Source organism: Oryx dammah, unplaced genomic scaffold, assembly GCF_014754425.2.
Source record: "Oryx dammah isolate SB20612 unplaced genomic scaffold, SCBI_Odam_1.1 HiC_scaffold_15, whole genome shotgun sequence".
NCBI lineage: Eukaryota > Metazoa > Chordata > Mammalia > Artiodactyla > Bovidae > Oryx > Oryx dammah.
The window spans coordinates 42,908,305-42,926,230 of NW_024070199.1; the positions used below are offsets into that span (position 1 = coordinate 42,908,305).

At 45.9% G+C, this 17,926-nt stretch overlaps 1 protein-coding gene across 3 annotated transcripts; it reads right to left on the reverse strand.

Moving 5' to 3' along the window:
- Window positions 1-7,650: 7,650 nt before the first annotated feature.
- Window positions 7,651-11,021, reverse strand: MRPL11 (mitochondrial ribosomal protein L11). 3 transcript variants are annotated; one of them, XR_005723689.1, is made up of 5 exons: window positions 10,585-10,995; window positions 10,318-10,413; window positions 9,528-9,621; window positions 9,283-9,442; window positions 7,651-7,916 (listed from the first exon to the last, which is right to left on the reverse strand). XR_005723689.1 is itself a non-coding variant. In XM_040256371.1 (5 exons), the coding sequence occupies exons 1-5, from the start codon at window positions 10,912-10,914 to the stop codon at window positions 7,811-7,813; spliced, it is 579 nt and encodes a 192-aa protein (XP_040112305.1). In that variant the 5' UTR covers window positions 10,915-11,021; the 3' UTR covers window positions 7,651-7,810. The 3 variants fall into 3 exon arrangements, 2 of the variants coding, with proteins under 2 accessions (XP_040112305.1, XP_040112307.1); XM_040256371.1 differs by having other exon boundaries at window positions 10,792-11,021; XM_040256373.1 differs by lacking the exon at window positions 10,318-10,413 and having other exon boundaries at window positions 10,792-10,998.
- Window positions 11,022-17,926: the final 6,905 nt, after the last annotated feature.

Here is a 17,926-nt window from a genome sequence, read left to right on the forward strand (position 1 = left end):
TCTTTATGGTCCAACTCTCACATCTGTGCATGACTACTGGAAAAACCATAGACTTTTGTCAGCAAAGTGATGTCTCTGCTTTTAAATATGCTGTCTAGGTTGGTCATAGCTTTCCTTCCAAAGAGCAAGTGTCTTTTAATTTCATGGCGGCAGTCACCATCCACAGTGATTTTAGGGCTCAAGAAAATACAATCTGTCACTGCTTTCACTTTCCCCCATCTATTTGCCATGAGTGATTGTAATGGGAATTCCTAATAATGTACTTTCACAACCTTGAGAAATTTCACAGAAATAGCATCTGGAAAAACAGCATATATTAAGAAATTATGTTAATGATTATCTTTCACATTCTCCTTAAGAATAATCTCCTTGTTACAAACCCCAAGGCCAGACCCAGAAGGCAGTATGACTGGGATCATGAAAGCATGGACCTTGGAATGCCGAGTCAGTGCCAGGCATGAACGCTGCCTGTGTACTTGCTAACTGTTCCTGAGACTAGCCCAGAAGGGAACAACCTAGGGTAAACACAGGATATCTGGACTATGTCAGTGTAGTCCACGACACCTAGGAGTAGGTGATTAACACGGCCTGTGTCTTGAGAGAGATAAGATCCGGGAAAGTCTTGTAGTCTGCAGTTAGGAATAAAAGCCAGACTGAGTGGACTCTGCACCTCAGTCCAATAGAGGCTGCAGGTCCCCTGACCCATTGCACCAGATTTCGTGTTCTGTCTTCATTCTCATCACTCGCTCCCAGTGAGTTATTAGGGCAACAAGTGATGGGACCAGATGCCACGATCTTAGTTTTTTGAATGTTAAGTTTTAAGTCAGCTTTTTCACTCTCCCCTTGCACATTTGTCAAGAAGCTCTTTAAATTCTCTTTGCTTTCTGACCTAAGGGTGGTATCATCTGCATATCTGAGGTTGTTGATATTTTTCCCAGCAATCTTGATTCCAGTTTGTGCTTCATCCAGCCTGGCATTTCGTGTGATGTACTCTCCATATAAATTAAATATGCAGGGTGACAATATACAGCCTTGACATACTCCTTTCCCAATTTTGAACCAGTCCTTTTGTTTCATGTCCAGTTCTAACTGTTGCTTCTTGGCCTGCATACAGGTTTCTCAAGAGGCAGGTTAGGTGGAATGATGTTCCCATCGCTTGAAGAATTTTCCAGTTTGTTCTGATCCATACAGTCAAAAGATTTAGTGTAGGCAATGAAGCAGAAGTAGATGTTTTTCTGGAATTCCCCTGCTTTTTCTATGATCTAATGGATGTTAGCAATTTGATCTCTTGTTCCTCTGCCTTATCTAAATCCAGCTTGTACATCTGGAAGTTCTTGGTTCACATACTGTTGAAGCCTAGCTTGGAGGATTTTGAACATTGCTAGCATGTGAAATGAGCACAGTCATATGGTAGTTTGAGCATTCTTTGGCATTGCCCTTCTTTGGAAATGGGATGAAAACTGACCTTTTCCAGTCCTGTGGCCACTGCTGAGTTTTCAAAATTTGCTGACATATTGACTGCAGCACTTTAGCAGCAGCATCTTTGAAGATTTGAAATAGCTCAGCTGGAATTCCATCACCTCCACTAGCTTTGCTTGTAGTAATGCTTCCTAAGGTCCACTTGACTTCACACACCAAGATGTCTGGCTCTAGATGAACAACCACACCATCATGATTAGCCAGGTCATTAAGATCTTTTTTTGCATAGTTCTGTGAATTCTTGCCACCTCTTAATATCTTCTGCTTCTGTTAGGTCCATGCTGTTTCTGTCCTTTTTTGTGCCCATCTTTGCATGAAATGTTATCTTGGTATCTTCAATTTTCTTGAAGAGATCTTTTTCCTTCTATTCTTTTGAGAATAGAAAAGAGATCTTCTGTCTGTCTATTCTATTGTTTTCTTCTATTTCTTTACACTGTTCAGTTAAGAAGGCTTTCTTATCTCTCCTTGCTCTTCTTTGGAACTCTACATTCAGATGGGTATATCTTTCTCTTTCTCCCTGGCCTTTCATTTGTATTCTTCTCTCTGCTACTTGTAAGGCCTCCTCAGACAACCATTTTGCCTTTCTTGCATTTCTTTTTTGGGGGATGGGTTTGGTCACCACCTCCTGTACAGTGTTATGAACCTTCAGCCATATTCTTCAGGCACTGTATAGGTCTAATCCCCTGAATCTATTTATCACTTCCACTCTATAATCATAAGGGATTTGATTTAGGTCATACCTGAATGGTCTAGCAGTTTTCCCTATTTTCTTCAATTTAAGATTGAATTTTGCAATAAGGAGTTCATGATCTGAGCCACAGTCAGCTCCTGGCCTTGTTTTTGCTGACTGTATAGAGCTTCTCCATCTTCAGCTGCAAAGAATGTAATCAATATGATTTTGGTACTGACCGTCTGGTGATGTCCATATGCAGAGTCACCTCTTGAATTGTTGGAAGATGGTCTTTGTTATGACCAGTGTGTTCTCTTGTCAAAACTCTTAGCTTTTGTCCTGCTTCATTTTGTACTCCAAGACCAAACTTGCCTGTTACTCCAGGTATCTCTTGACTTCCTACTTTTACATTCCAATCTCCTATGATGAAAGGGACATCTTTTTTGATGTTAGTTTAGAAGGTCTTGTAGGTCTTCATAGAACCATTCAACATCAGCTTCTTCAGCTGAAGAGGCTGAAGCAGCCATGGGTAGATCCAACAAAAAGTGAATAAAATCTCAAAGGCGCATACAGTACACGCAGTCAAGGACAGAGCTGCTGCTTTGGTAGAGAACCACAGCTGCAGTTAGAGTCCTGACTTAGAGTGTGGTGACGGGAAGCCTTTTCTTAGGAGGTAACATTGAGTTAAGACCTCAGAGACGAGAAACAGGAGTAAGAATGTTCCAGGCCAAAGGAAAGCAAGCGGAGATGGGAAAGGCTTTCACCTGCTTAAGGACTAGCAAGGAAATCAGTGTGGCTGGATCCAGGCCAGCCAGAGGAGGAGATGTTGGAGAGGAGGGGAAAGATTACTCAGGGCCTAAAACCATGACAGGAAACTTAGGTTTTATCTCCACATGCAGTAGGAATCCACTGAGGAGATTTAAGCAGAATGACATGATTTGACTCACATATTAAAGCCAACCCTCTGACAATGTGTGGAGAAAGGATTGGAGGAGGCAAGAGTGGAAGCCAAGAGACCAGGTCGGCTCCTGCAGTGGTGCAGGCAGGAAGAAACGAGAGCTTTCACCAGGTATGAACGGAAGTGAAGGACTGGATTTGGGCTACTTTGGAGACGTGTGTTAGCCATTCATTCAGTCGTAGCTGACTCTTTGCAACCCCGTGGATTGCAGCCCGCTCCTCTGTCCATGGAATTCTCCAGGCAAGAATATTGGAGTGGCTTGCCATTCCCTTCTCCATGGGACCTTCCTGACCCAGGGGTTGAACCCGAGCCTCCTGCATTACGGGCAGATTCTCTGCCATCTTGGCCACCAGGGAAGCCCATTTTGGACACAGAACTGACATGATTTGCTAAGGCATTTAAAGTGGGAATGGGGAAACGAGAGGCGCCTTGTATCTCTGACTTTAGCAATTGGATGAAGGGTTGATGTTTATTTAGACTGGGATGAGATGAGCATCAGGACTTTTGTAGTGTCTGATGCTGGCAGGACTAATTCCCAACCTCTCTGGATGAGGGCATATCCATCTTGAGCCTCAAGGAGCTCCCAGAAATAATGTGTCACAGGCATTGAGCAGGACACAATCAAAGATAACCAGATGCGCAAGGAAGCAAGACAATATGAACAAGAATTTGCAGAGCAAACATACACAGTAACATCTGTTGGAGTAGTCAGTCACTAATTTAAAACAACTATATTTTTTCATGTTTAAAGAAGTAATTACAAAGTCAAGACCGTCTATGGGGAACATGAAATGGTAACAGTGATAAAGCAGACTCGAGGGCTTCCTTGGAGACTCAGTGATAAAGAATCCACCTGCCAATGCAGGAGACTTGGTTTCAATCTCTGATCCAGGAAGGTCCCACAGGCCTTGGAGCAACTAAACCTGAGCACCACAACTATTGAGCCTGTGCTCTAGAGCCTGGGAGCTGCAACTACTGAGCCCACGTGCCGTGACTACTGAAGCTTGCCCATCCTAAAGCCTGTGCTCCACAATGAGAGAAGTCACTGCAATGGGATGCTCATGCAGCGCAGCTGGAGGGTAGCCCCCTGTTCACTGAAACTAGAGAGGCGCCAACACAGCAACAAAGACCTAGCACAGCCACAGAAAAGGAAGAGTGTGGTGGAAAAGTGGAAGAGCCAGAAAGTCCTAGCGCTATATGGAGATGTTTGTTTGTTTTGGCAAAATATTATAAAACAATGTGCTGGGTGGCCCATTTGTACATTTTCTGAAAATGAATTGCCTATGATCTGGGCCTCTTAATGTATCACAGGCTACTATAATTCAGGGCAATTAAAAATGATTATTTTAAGAAAAAAGTAGTGGCATATACTGGGGTTCCCAGGTGGCACTAGTGGTAAAGAACCCATCTGCCAAGGCAGGAGACCCGCGTTCGGTCCCTGGGTTGGGAAGATCCCCTGGAGAAGGAAATGGCAATCCACTCTAGTACTCTTGCCTGGAAAATCCCATGGACAGAGAAGCCTGGCAGGCTGTAGTTCTTGGGGTCACAAAGAGTGGGACACAACTCAGCACACACACACACACACACACACACACACACACTGCCATATACTGCATATGGAGTATAATTATGTCATATTCAGTGCCAGTTACTTAAGTGTGATAGTTTATTACCCAATATTCCATTCTGATAATTCAAAAAGCATTAATAGATTATAAAACTCATATTTTACTAGACCAGGGGCCTGAGTTTCTTGCTGGTTGTCAGTCAGAGGCCACTCTCAGTTCCATTCTCCCTAATAAAACTCATGTTGCCAAAGACATCATAGAGCTGTAGAAAAAACAACTAGATGAACTAAAATTCCAGAGAGGAAAGAGCCCTTCATGTGTGAGCTGATGATCACCAGATGTCTTTCTCCCTGGAGATACCTTCCCATTTTAGGTGCAGGCTGATTGGGTTTAGTCCAGGCAGAGGGAACCCACTGGGAGTAAGCTTTGGGTGGTCTCTCATAAAGATAGAAAAAGGTGGAGAGAATGTAAAAAAAAAAGATCAGGCTGACTCTAAGCCAAATAGAGATTGTTGTAGGTGTATTTAATAATAGACACAAGACTGAGACAAAGAACATTTTAAGCAAAGAGTGAATGGGAGATGAAAAGTATAGACAATCTGTTTAGACGATTCTTTTAAGTGTTACGGTGAAAAAACCCAGAAATGCGGCAGTGGCTAAACGAGATGTACAGGGAGAGAACCGCTTGTTCTTGAATGAGACTAGAGTTTATGTGTATGCTCAATTTTTTTTTTTTTTTGCTATTGAGTCATGCTGCTGCTGCTACTGCTGCTAAGTCGCTTCAGTCATGTCCGACTCTGTGCGACCCCATAGATGAGAGCCATCCCTGGGATTCTCCAGGCAAGAACACTGGAGTGGGGTGCCATTTCCTTCTCCAATGCATGAAAGTGAAAAGTGAAAGTCAAGTCACTCAGTCGTGTCTGACTCTTTGCGGACCCCATGGACTGCAGCCCACCAGGCTCCTCCGTCCATGGGATTTTCCAGGCAAGAGTACTGGATATATGATTTAAACATTTTTTCCTCCTATTCTGTAGGTTGCATTTTCACTTTGTTGATAACTTCCTTCGCTGTGCAGAAGCTTTTTAGTTTGATGTGCCATTTGTTTATCTTTGCTTTTGTTGCCTTTGCTTTTGAGATCAAATCAAAACGCTCATTGCCAAATCCAATGTTTTCTTCTAGATTTATGGTTTCAGGTCTTATGCTCAAGTCTTTGCTCTACTTTCAATCTTTACTTTTTAAAATATTTGACTATGCCAGGTCTCAGTTGCAGCACACGAGATCTTTGTTGCAGCCTGCAGGACCTTAGTTGCAGCCTGCGGGACCTTAGTTGCAGCCTGCAGGACCTTAGTTGCAGCCTGCGGGATCTTGTTTCCTGACTGGGAATCGAACCTTGCTCCCTACATTGGAAGTGCAGTCGTAATCACTGGACCACCAGGGAAGTTCCTGAATTAACTTCATTCTTTGGCGTGTGGTTGTCCACTTTCCCCAGGACCGTTTATTGAAGGCCTTTCCCCACTGAATATCCTTGGCTCCTTTGTCAGAAATTAATTGACCGTATATGGAGTTATTCCTGCAACCTTTTAAGATAGGGACCATCTTCCCTATCTTACAGATGAGGATCTAAGTCACAGCATAGATAAGTAATTGCCTAAGACTGTACAGCTTGGGAGAATGGAATTGAAGGTGGGCCCCTGACCTGACAACCAGCAAGAAACTGTGGCCCTCAGTCCAGCAGTTCAGAAAGAACTAAATGCTGCCAACAACCCCATGAGTTTGAAAGTGGATCCTTCCCCAGTCAAGCCTCAGATGAGACCACAGCCTCAGCTGACACGACTGATTGCAGGTTTAGGAGATCCTGGAGCAGAGGACCAAACGATGTTCATCGCAGGGCTGTGGGTTTGTTTGTTGTTTTTTAATGCAAATAACAAACTACCCAACAGTTGAGGGCTTGGTAACTAAACAATAGTCTACTCATAAGATAAAACACTAAGTAGCTATCAAAAACTGATTTAAGGAAATAATGAAAAAGTATTCTAAATAATTGCCAAGCTACAAGTAGAATACAACAGTATATAGAGTATGACCCAAATCTGTTTTTCTTAAAGCATTACATATAAAGAAAAAACAAAGTAGAAAAGATAAATGGCAAAATATTGGCAGGAGTCTCATCTGGGTGGGAGGGGATTACTCGAGGCTTTTCCCTTCCTGTGGGTTTTTTTTTCTAAGCTTTCCAAATCTTCTTGGTGTAAAACTACATGCCTGGCACATAACAGGTGCTTGGTAAATGTGAATCCCATTTCTCCCCGGACTCCTCTCTTCTCTGTGAGGACAAGAAAGAGTCCATTGTATTATGACTAATGGGAAAACAAAAGGCCAGGTTCCAAGAACTTCTCCCACTGTGGGCAGGAACCTACTGATGCTTTGCTTCTTCTGCAGGTCTGTAGCCATAAACCCCTCAATATTCACATTTTGGTATCACCTGACTCTGAGTCAGGGTCAGTTTAACAGACAGGTATGAGGCAGCCCTTGGGATCCAGGGCACTCTGTGTAGCAACTCTGCTTGGGGCTGTGATCTGAAGTCTTCAAAAGGGCCTGTTTCTGTGGAGGCTGCCAAGTCCGCCAGAGACAGGAGGCCTTTCTGACGGAAGCAAGCCCAACATCCACAGCCCCTGCCCGCCCTGTCCATTCTCTCACCCCTGCTGCTGCTGCTGCAGCTAAGTCGCTTTAGTCGTGTCCAACTCTTAGCAACCCCATGGACTACAGCCTACCAGGCTCCTCTGTCCATGGGATTTTCTTCTCTCACCCCCAGGAAGGTAGAAAAGACAAGATTTTCTCCTTCCTCTGTCTGGTCAGACCTTGGGCAAGTTGTTCTACCTGGTTGAACCTCAGACTACACATCTGAGAAACTGCTACTTCCCAGCAGCTACCGTCAGCACCGTTCCTTTCCCTGGGGTCCCAAAGCAGAAACTGCAAGCAAGTGACCAAACACGTTTACTCAGGCTTGATCCTCTGACACAACCATAAAGGATTTAAAATCAGAAAAATATAATCAGCTTGGTGTGACCTCCCTTCCTCCCCTTGGGCACAGCCTTCTCAACTGGCCCCCTTCAAAATCCTAGAGGCTAGGGGACAGGGGTCACTTCTTGGCAGCTTCTGCCTGGGCTGCCAAATCCGCCTCTTTCTGAGCAGCCAGGAACAGGGCTCGCTCCTTCTGGAAAGCTGCCAGCTCTTCTGAACTGAGGCTGCAAATACAGAGAAACAAACAGTGAGTGAGGGGCCGGTCACGGGTGGGAGCTCACAGCACCCACGTCACTGTCTCAGAGCCCTCCCCGCTCCTGGACGTCCCAGCCCCCATATGTGTGTGTTAGTTGCTTAGTCATGTCTGACTCTTTGTGACCCATGGACTGTAGCCCACCAGGCTTCTCTGTCCATGGGATTCTCCAGGCAAGAATACTGGAGCGGGTTGCCACTGCCTTCTCTAGGGGATCTTCCCAACCCAGGTCTCCTGCATTGCAGGCAGATTCTTTACTGTCTGAGCTACAGGGAAGACCCTCCCAGCCCTCACACATTTGCTCATCTCTCTTCTCTGCCAGGAGTGTCACTCCGCCATCACCTCTGCCTGTTACTATTTTCTTAAATCCCTCCTTATCCTTGGAGGATTAGAACAGCTAAATCCCAATGCAGATTAACCTGCCCGCTCTCTGAGCCCAAAAACATTTTGTACAAAGAAGTCATCAGGCGGTACATGTACGTCTCTCAGAGCAGGGACCAGATTCGCTCACTGCTGTTATTCCCAGAACAAGTAAAGATCTGAGCAAAGTAAATCCCACCCCGCTCCATGCTTACCCCCGCTCCTCTTGGGAAATAACCAACCATCAGCCTTTGCATGCGGTATGACACCAGCAGCAAGAGGCCAGGGAAGGGCTGAGTGCTAACCCTGCTGTCGTCTGGGCCACACACTCTCCCACCCAACATCTCACCTTCCTGAGGTCCCCAAAGCCCCACGAGGAGCCCTCTGTTGGCCTCAGGATCAGGTCTAGATTTGAGAACCAACTAGACCCTGTTTGCCTCACCTCTTACTATGTCCCACTCTGTCTCTAGCGTGATACACCCAGATCACACCTTCTCTGCTTCACTCTTCACCTGACATTCTTCACAGGGATTTTTCCACTTCTTGGAATGCTTGTCCCTAGTTCCTGACCTCCTTTCCCAGGGCTCTGCTTGGATGTCAACTGCTCGCCAAAGCCTTCATTGACACACAAGCAAAATCAGGAACCCTACTCCCTGTTCTCAAGACTGGTGGTTTCTTTTATCAGGGCTGACCATCCAGCGGTATAATGCTCCATTATGGATCTGCCTCCATCTCTGGACTGGGAGCTCCTTAAAAGCAAGGCCAAGCATGGCTACCTCCTTGCGGACTGTATCCAGTGTCCAGAACAGTCTAATACACACTGGGTGCATAACAATTATATTCCAAATGAATGAATGAGAATCTAAGATCCTTTAACACAGACGCTGACTCTCCCACTCAGTGGGACCTCAGCTTTGTCCCAGAGTCAAGAACTTTCCAGGCCCTTCTCTCACAAAGAGCTTCCCCCAGATACTCACTCCTTCACCACACGAATACCCAGGGAACGCGCAGAGCCAATGATGGAGCGGACAACAGAGGACAGGGGCACATCCTGGAGGGCAAAGGCGTCATCCTGAGCTTTGACGCGGGCGATCTCATACACATGCTTCAGTGTCACCAGGCCGGCCACCTCTTTCCCTGGGAGCAGAGCACAAGCAGCCCTTCAGGAGTCACTCCTTCCTTCCAGGCCCCCAGAAGCCCAGAAGCCCCGCCTGCCCCTTACCTGTGTTCCGGGCCCCCTTCTCAATCCCAGCGGCGGCCTTCAAGAAGTAGGAAACAGTGGGCTGGCCAATTTTTATTTCAAATGTTCTGTCGGGCTTAAGGGAAAAAAAGAGTTATGAGACTCTTCCTGCCTGCCCCAAGCCCTGCTGCCCCAGCCCAAGGAGCTGCTGACTTCCTGCCCGCCCCACTTCAGCTCACCTTCCTATGGTGCCCCTGTGGTGACCATAAAACCACAGGAAAAACAAACTGCTAACAAATGTCCCTGTCACCTCTATTCCAGGTCCAGCTCTGCTCTGGAAGCCCTGGCAAGTTGGAGGGACAAAAAAAAAAAAAAGATCTGCAACACGGTAGGGTGCACTCAGGAAAGATATGGTCTAGTCTCCACTGTGTAAAAGGGGACAGGGGGGCCCGGCATCAAGAAGAGATTCTGGACTTCCTTGGTGGGGTCCAGTGCTCAAGAATCTGCCTGTCAATGCAGGGGACATGGGTTCGATCCCTGGTCAGGGAAGATCCCAGATGCCAACCTAAGCTTGTGTACCAGAACTACTGAGCCTGTGCTCAACAACAGAAACCCGAGCACCGCAACTACAGACAGCCTGCAGGCAGCAACCAAGACCCAGCACAGCCAACAATGGCCTCAACTAAGACCCGGTGCAGCCAAGTAAACAAAAATATATTTTTTAAAAAAACAGATTTGTCCCAAGCGGGGAGCCAAGTCAGCAACTCCAGGTGACCAGCTCCAGGCCTTGAGGAGAATAGGGAAACTGGGGATCAGAGTCCCGACTCCGCACCTTCACAAAAATCTTGGTAGGCAGAGGAATGCCTTCTTTGATGTCCTTGGTCTTCTCGTTGAACTCCTTACAAAACTGGTTGATGGAGACGCCTCGCTGTGAGGGAGGCAGGGCGGTAAGCGTGGGGAGGAAGGGCCGGGTTCCTTCCACCCAGGAGGCTCCATCCCTTCTCTCCTCCGTCTTCACGTTTCTAAGGATACCCATCCTCTTCTCTCTACCCACATTCAACTACCATTTTATGAGCCAGATGATTCGTGTGCTCCATACCTCTCTGTCCTTTCAACAGCCCGCTGACGAAGGACGGAGGAAGCTGAGCCTCGAAGAGGTTGTATAACTAACCCAAGGCCATAAAGTGTGTGGGCAGCAGAGCCGAGGTTTGAAACGAGGCCGCCCTGGACCAGTCCGCACCCCTCACCCGTGTACTAGATCCAACCCTCCCGCGCCTCCCACGCCTGGTTTCTGCCGCGGCTGCACCTGACCCAGGATGGGGCCCAGAGGGGGCCCGGGCATGGCCTGGCCTGCCCGCAAGATGGCCCGGATCACGCCTTCGGCCTCGGGCTTCCTGAGAGCCCGAGTGGCCCGGCTTAGCTTCGACATGATGCGGAGTTCCCGAGCTTAGTTAACCTCAGATCTACACCAAGAGCGGGGCTCTGGGCGCCGCCATATTGGGTTAAAGGTTAAGGGTCCTCACGTAAGGGTAAGACAAATAAAGCTGACAAATAGTAGCGTTGAGTCAATCCTTCCGCCCTCCAACTGGTAAGACAAGGATGAGATGAAACGGAAAAAAACTTTTAACGTGCTATTTTAAGATTGGGGAAGGACTCGAATGGCTCAGATACACATATTCCTCTTGGAGAGCACACAGGCAAGACCTCAGACGGCCAAGCTGGGAAGGGGACCTTAATGCCCGCACTGCATTGTGGGTATGGTAGTTTTGTCCTACTATGCCTAGCCCACAGATTGCGGTGTTTTGGGGCGCCCTCTACTGGATTTAGTGATAATCCCTGGGTTTTAAAACAGCTTGGAGTCCTCCTTAGGAAATCTCTTCACTTTTTAAGCCTGTTTTCCTCACTTGTTGCTGAAAGGGAATATGGTTAAGAGCACGGACCTTGGAAACAAATCGCCTGCTTGCTTCTCTTGCTGGCTATGAACTTTGATCAAGTTATTTAACGTACGCTCAGTAACCCCCTCTGTACGATGGGGATTATAATATATAGCACTTACACCGGGGATTGTTGTGAGCATTGAATGAGCAAAGTGCTTTAGTACACCTAGTCAGCAGGTGCACTTCACTGTACAATAAGGACAAAACCTTCAGAGAGCTGTTGTGAGGCTTAAGAGGCCCAGAACATATTTGATACATCACCTATGTCCAGTAAAATAAGTCATCACATCATCTTATTCTTTATCTCTCTCTCTTTTTTTTTTTTTTTTTTAGCATTTGCTATGTGCCAGGCATGGTGCTAATTGCTTTAGGACACTACTTACTATGTCCTCAGTCGTGTCTGATTCTTTGCAACCCCATGGACTATAGCCCATGGGGCTCCTCTGTCCAGGGGATTTTCCAGCCAAGAATACTGGAGTGAGTTGCCATTTCCTCCTCCAGGGGATCTTCCCCACCCAGGGCTCAAACCTGCATCTTCTTTAGCTCCTACATTGGCAGGCAGATTTTTTACCCCTGAGCTACCTGGAAAGCCTGTTAACTGCTTTAAGGGTATTATTATCTTATTTAATCCTCACAATGGCATGAGACAAATTGTTTTATTATACTCTACAAATGGAGACTTCCCTGGTATCTCAGACGGTAAAAATCTTTACAAATGAGAAACTGAGGCACTAAAAGAGGCCCCAGAACATATAACTGGTATGTGACAAGGCTGGGAAACAAGTGTTAGGATTATCTGATTCTAGACCTTGTGCTATTTACCACAGCCCTGCACTGCCTCCTCTACTGAAATGAGATAATCCATGGTAAACTGTGAGACACATCTATTTTAAATTCTGAATTCATGTTGGACTCCCTCTAATTAAGTGTGATTGTTCCTGCCTCTGATGTCTGTCAAGTTCTTTATAACACTCAGCCTCATTAGCCTTATCAAAACTCTGGACCCAAGAAGGCTCTTTTGATTTACTTGCCATAAAACGTGGAGCACAGTAATTAACTTCCCCGTGCTTCCTGTCTTTAGGAGTAACGTGGGGCTAAATATAGTACCTACCTCGCAGGAAATTAGCTAACTCAGGTAAAGCATGTGGAAGAGGGCCTGGTTTCCAGCCGAGGGCCTAGAATACCCTGATGAGAAAAAAGAAGAGGAAAGCTGCCTGTATCTACAAAACAGCCTCTCATCTCTGCTGCTCCTTAATTTCACTTGTCTCACACCGGCTTGTATTTATCACTTCTGTTGAATAGCTTTCTAAATATTTGGGGAGTTTATCTTGCCATCCTCTCCCTCCTGGCTTTCTGCACCCACTTATTCCACTGCAGTTCCTTTTGTGTTCTGTGACTTTAAGAGAAATGGGGGCGGGGCCTCGGATTTTGTTTGCTTGTTTGTTATTTTCTCTTTAACAATCATTGTTGTTTAGTCTCTCAGTCCTGTCCGACTATCTGTGATCCCCTGGACTGTAGCCTCCAGGCTCTTCTGTCCAGGAGATTCTCCAGACCTGAATACTAGAGTGGGTTGCCATTTCCTTCTCCAGGGGATCTTCCCTCCCCAGAGATCAAACCCGCATCTCCTGCTGAGAGAGTCAATTCCTAGGCAGGCTGATAAAAAGTCTGGGGTCCCGAAGGAGGAGAAAGGGGTCTGGGGCTCTCAAGGAGGAGTTAGGGGTCTGGAATTCTAAAGGAGAAGGAAAGGGCAAAGGTTTTTTTTGTACATTACTTAGTAAGGATTATATAACAATAATGTATCCTGGTTGAGGACATGTTTCTCCTTCCTGAAAACCTTCTGACTAATTCTGTTATCTTAAAGTGTATATTATGGGAGTGGGTCTAGTAAGATCTTTACAACCTTGAGACATTCTTTTGATTTATTGTAATAACCAATTAAAAAGTATATAATTCCCCTGCCAAGACTAGGGATGGGGGCACTCTCCATCCCCCTTCTGATGTCTGTGTCAGAAGATTTCTCTGTCCTTTTCATACTTTAATAAAACTCTGCTACACAAAAGCTCTTGAGTGCTCAAGCCTGGTCCCTGGTCCCGAAGCTAAATCTTTGGAGATCATGGATCCGACACTGTTCACCATAAGCTATCACTGCATTGCAGGTGGATTCTTTACCACTGAGCCACCAGGGAAGCCCATAGGACTTGATATATTCAATTTTGGAAGAAATAAAAGATAAATAAACTGGGGGGGAGGGAAAAAGCCTTTCCCAGAGCAAGCCAAGCTAGGTAGCCTTTATCTCTGGATGCTTCACATCAGCCAGCTGATATTCACAAATTCATTTACAAATAAAGAAGTAAACCTTCCTGAATGAAGGAATGGGCATGGTAGGTCCTCAGGAAACCAAGAATGTGGTCTGGCACAAACTGGGTACCAGTGGGTGAAATTTCCATTTCTTGTCAATGAAAGGACAATTGTGATCATTCCACCTCTTACAGATTATAAGGAAACAACTTTCTAGTCTACCTTTGCATATATGGTTGCCCAGAGTGTTCAGTGGCCAAGGTGAGCCTGCACAGGTGAGTGGGGACCAGATCTCCTGGACCTTGTCAGCCTGCTAAGGAGGGCAGCCTTGCAGTAGGGAGCCACTGAAGCTGCTGCTGCTATTGTGTAGTTGCTAAGTTTTTGACGCCACAGTAGCCTGCCAGGCTCCTCAGTCTGTGGGATATCCCAGGCAAGATTTTCCACAAGATCTTATAGGAAAACCCAAACAAACTTTTTGGCCAACCCATTATTTGCATTATATTCACATTTGGAAAAGAGGACCCTGGTTTGGGTGTGAGGATGGATTGGAGGATGGCAGGGATTGGATGGAGCAAGACCCATTAGGTCAGGACGGTATGATGGTGGAGAGATAATCGTGGATCGTTTTCAGAAGTATGTAGAAGACAGAGTTTATCTTAGTCTACAAATACTTGTGTGGTATGAACTGGGTCTGTCTTTATAAAGAGTATCTCATTTAAATCTCATTGCAGTCCTATGAGGAATGTATGCATGCATACTAAGTCGCTTCAGTCGTGTCCTACTCTTTGTGACCCCATGGGCTGTAGCCCATCAGGCTCCTCTGTCCTTGGGATTCTCCAGGCAAGAACACTGGAGTGGGTTGCTATGCCCTCCTCCAGGGAGTCTTCCTGACGCAGGGATTGAACCTGTGCCGCAGGCAGGTTCTTTACCACTAGCACCACCTGGGTAGCCCCCTATGAGGTATAGGTGCTGTTATTATGCCCACTTCATGCATAAGGAAACTGAAGCACGGAGAGGTTGAGTCACTAGGCTAGAAGGTGGCAGAGTCACTAGGCTGAGCCATTGGCATGCAGGATGTTAGTGCCCCGACCAGGGATTGAACACGTGCCCTCTGCACTGGGAGCATGTAGTCTTAACCACTGGCCTACCAGGGGAGTCCCAAAACTTTCTGGAATTAAAAAATGAATGAATGAATGAATGAATGAACGGCTGTGCTGGGTCTTCAGTGCTGCGTGGACTTTTCTCGATTTACGGCAAGTGGGGGCTACTTCCGGTTTCAGTGTCCAGACTCCCCATGGCAGGGGCTTCTCTCATTTCAGAGCATGGGCTCTAGGGCATGCAGGCTTCAGTACTTGCGGTGCTTGGGCTCAGTAGTTGCGGCGCACAGGGCTCTAGAGCACAAGCTCAGGAGTTGTGGAGCACGGCTTTAGTTGCTCTGTGGCAACTAAGGGGATCTTAGTTGTGGATCTTCCCAGATCAGTGATTGCATCTGCGTCTCCTGCATTGGCAGGCAGATTCTTTACAACTGAGCCACCAGGGAAGCTTCTGGAATTAAAAAAATATATATTTTCAACTCCAGATTGGTTGATCCTGTGGATATTGAATCTAGGTTGGTCTTTTGTCCCTGTCTCTGGCACAGAGCTCCTAAAACCCTTGGAATTTCCTAAGTGACAAGAGCCGAAAAGGTGAATGGAGACTTTTCTGTTATTCATAACAAGCCCCTTTCAGCAACTGGAGACTTTATGATAATGAAGTGTTGTTCCTAAAAGCCTGTGGGTTCTGGTTGCCAGGGAAACGAACCACATAACTAGGGGACTGGAACTTTCAGACCCATCCCCCTGACCTCTGACCTTTGGGGAGGAGAAACAGGATAAACTGTTGACTGAGTCACTGATGGTCAGTGACTTCATCGATCACGCTTACTTATTGCTCATTTCCGTGCTCATTTTCCCAGTCGTGCCCAACTCTTTGTTCTGCCATGAACTGTAGCCCACCAAGCTCCTCTGTCCATGGGATTTTTCAGGCAAGAATACTGGAGTGGGTTGCCATTTCCTCCTCCAGGGAATCTTCCTGACCCAGGGATCTAACCTGTGTCTCCTGCATTTCCTGAATCAGCAGGAGAATCGAATTCTTTACTACTTAGCCACCTGGGAAGCCCCACCTATTTAATGAAGCCTCCATAAAAACCCAAAAGGTCAGGGTTCTGAGAATTTCCTGGTTGGTGAACATGTGAAGCTGCTGGGAGGGTCTCGTGCCTAGCCCTGTAAAACCTCTTCCTCTGGCTGTTCATTTGTACCCTTTGAAGTAGTCTTTGTAATAAACTGGCAATCATATAAGTAAACTGTTTTCCTGAGTTCTGTGCGCCATTTTTGCAAATGATGAAACACAAGGAGTGGGTCATGGGAACTTCCAGCTTATCACTGGTTGCTGATTGGCCAGAAGCACAGGTGAAACCCTGGCCTTGCAATTGGCATCGAAACTGGGGGCAGGGGCTTCCCTGGTGGCTCAGTGGGAAAGAATTCATCTGCCAGTGCAGGAGTTTGATCCCTAATCCGGGAAGATCACATATGCCTTGGAGCAACGAAGCCTGCAAGTGCTAAGCTTGTGCTCTGGAGCCTGGAAGCCACAGCTACTGAGCCCTACTGAAGCCCATGTGCCCTAGAGTCTGTGCTAGAGAATCCTACTCCACAACCTGAGAGTAGTCCCCGCTTGCTGCAACTAGAGGAAAGCTCTCGCAGCAACAAAGACCCAGCACAATCAAAAATAAATAAAATTATTTTTAAAATAAAATAAAGTCATTAAAAATAAATAAAATTATTTTTAAAAATAAACAAATAAAATTATTTAAATAAATTATTTTTAAAAATAGATAAATTATTTTTAAAATAAACAAATAGGGGTACTCTTTCTGCCCCCTTCTGATGCCTATGTCAGAAGCTTTCTCTATCTCCTTTATACTTTAATGAAACTTTATTACACAAAAGCGCTGAGCGATCAAGCCTCATCTTTGCTCTGGATTGAATTCTTCTCCTCCGGGGCCAAGAATCCCGGCGTCATGATTGAACAACAATCTTTCATCTTGGGGGCTCGACCAGGATCCTTCAGGACAAGATGGGAGCTAACAATTCCAGCCTCACTCCTTTGAACTCTCAGGAAGATCTAATGGATTCCCCATTAGACAATCCTGACATGGAAATATTTAGAGATGCCAGTTCTTTTGTTCGGGATGGAAAGCGTAAAGGAGGTTATGCTGTGGTGACTGCTGAACAGGTTTTGGAAGCAAAATCTCTTCCCCATCTGGATGTATCCTGGAGAGGACTGGGAAATTTATTTTACTCATGTTCCAAAAGCTAATGCATATTCTCGCTCACAAGTTTGGGTAGATACTTTTACTGGATGGACTGAGGCTTCTGTCTGTCGTAGTGAACAGGCTAAGGAGGTTATAAAGATTCTCTTCATCAGTGGAAGGCTTCCCGTGGTGGACACCTCCACTTCAAGGAAAGGACTTTCTTCAAGTCTGTGAATACCTTCGACAACAATCACATGCGATGCCTCTTCTTCATCTGATGACATCTACCAACCCTAAAATGGACTGGTGCAACACTTTGCACTTTAACTATGGACATAATGTGACTTTTAATTTTGACTATGTTGCCTTACATCTGTAACTGTGTAACTGGATTTGTTTCTAGCTGCATGAAAGCGTTTGAGTTACAAATGGTTGCTCAAACTCCTGCTACTGCTGCACCTTCCTCCAACTACTATTTGGGGCCCCTGGATCAGATATCCTCAATATGAGGATTAGGAGAACATGTTGCCTCACCAATTTAGGGACAATGCCCCTTCTCAGCTCGGAAGCAGTTATGGAACGAGAATGACGCCCCTTTTCCCTAGGCAACATAATTCTCCTAAAAGAAAAGGGAGGCATGAGAGAGTCATTTCCTAGGCAGGTTGATAAGAAGTCTAGGGGTCCCCAAGGAGAGAAGGGTCTGGAATTCTCAAGGAGGAAGAAAGGACAAACTTTATTTCCTTCTCTACATTCCTAAGGATTATTTAACAATAATGTATTCTGCCTGAGGACAGTCTCTGGATGAAACCTTCTGGCTAATTCTGTTATCTTAAAATGTAGATTATGGGAGTAGGTCTGGTGAGGTCTGTACAACCTCCAGACATTCTTTGGATTCATTGGAGAGTATATAAACTCAT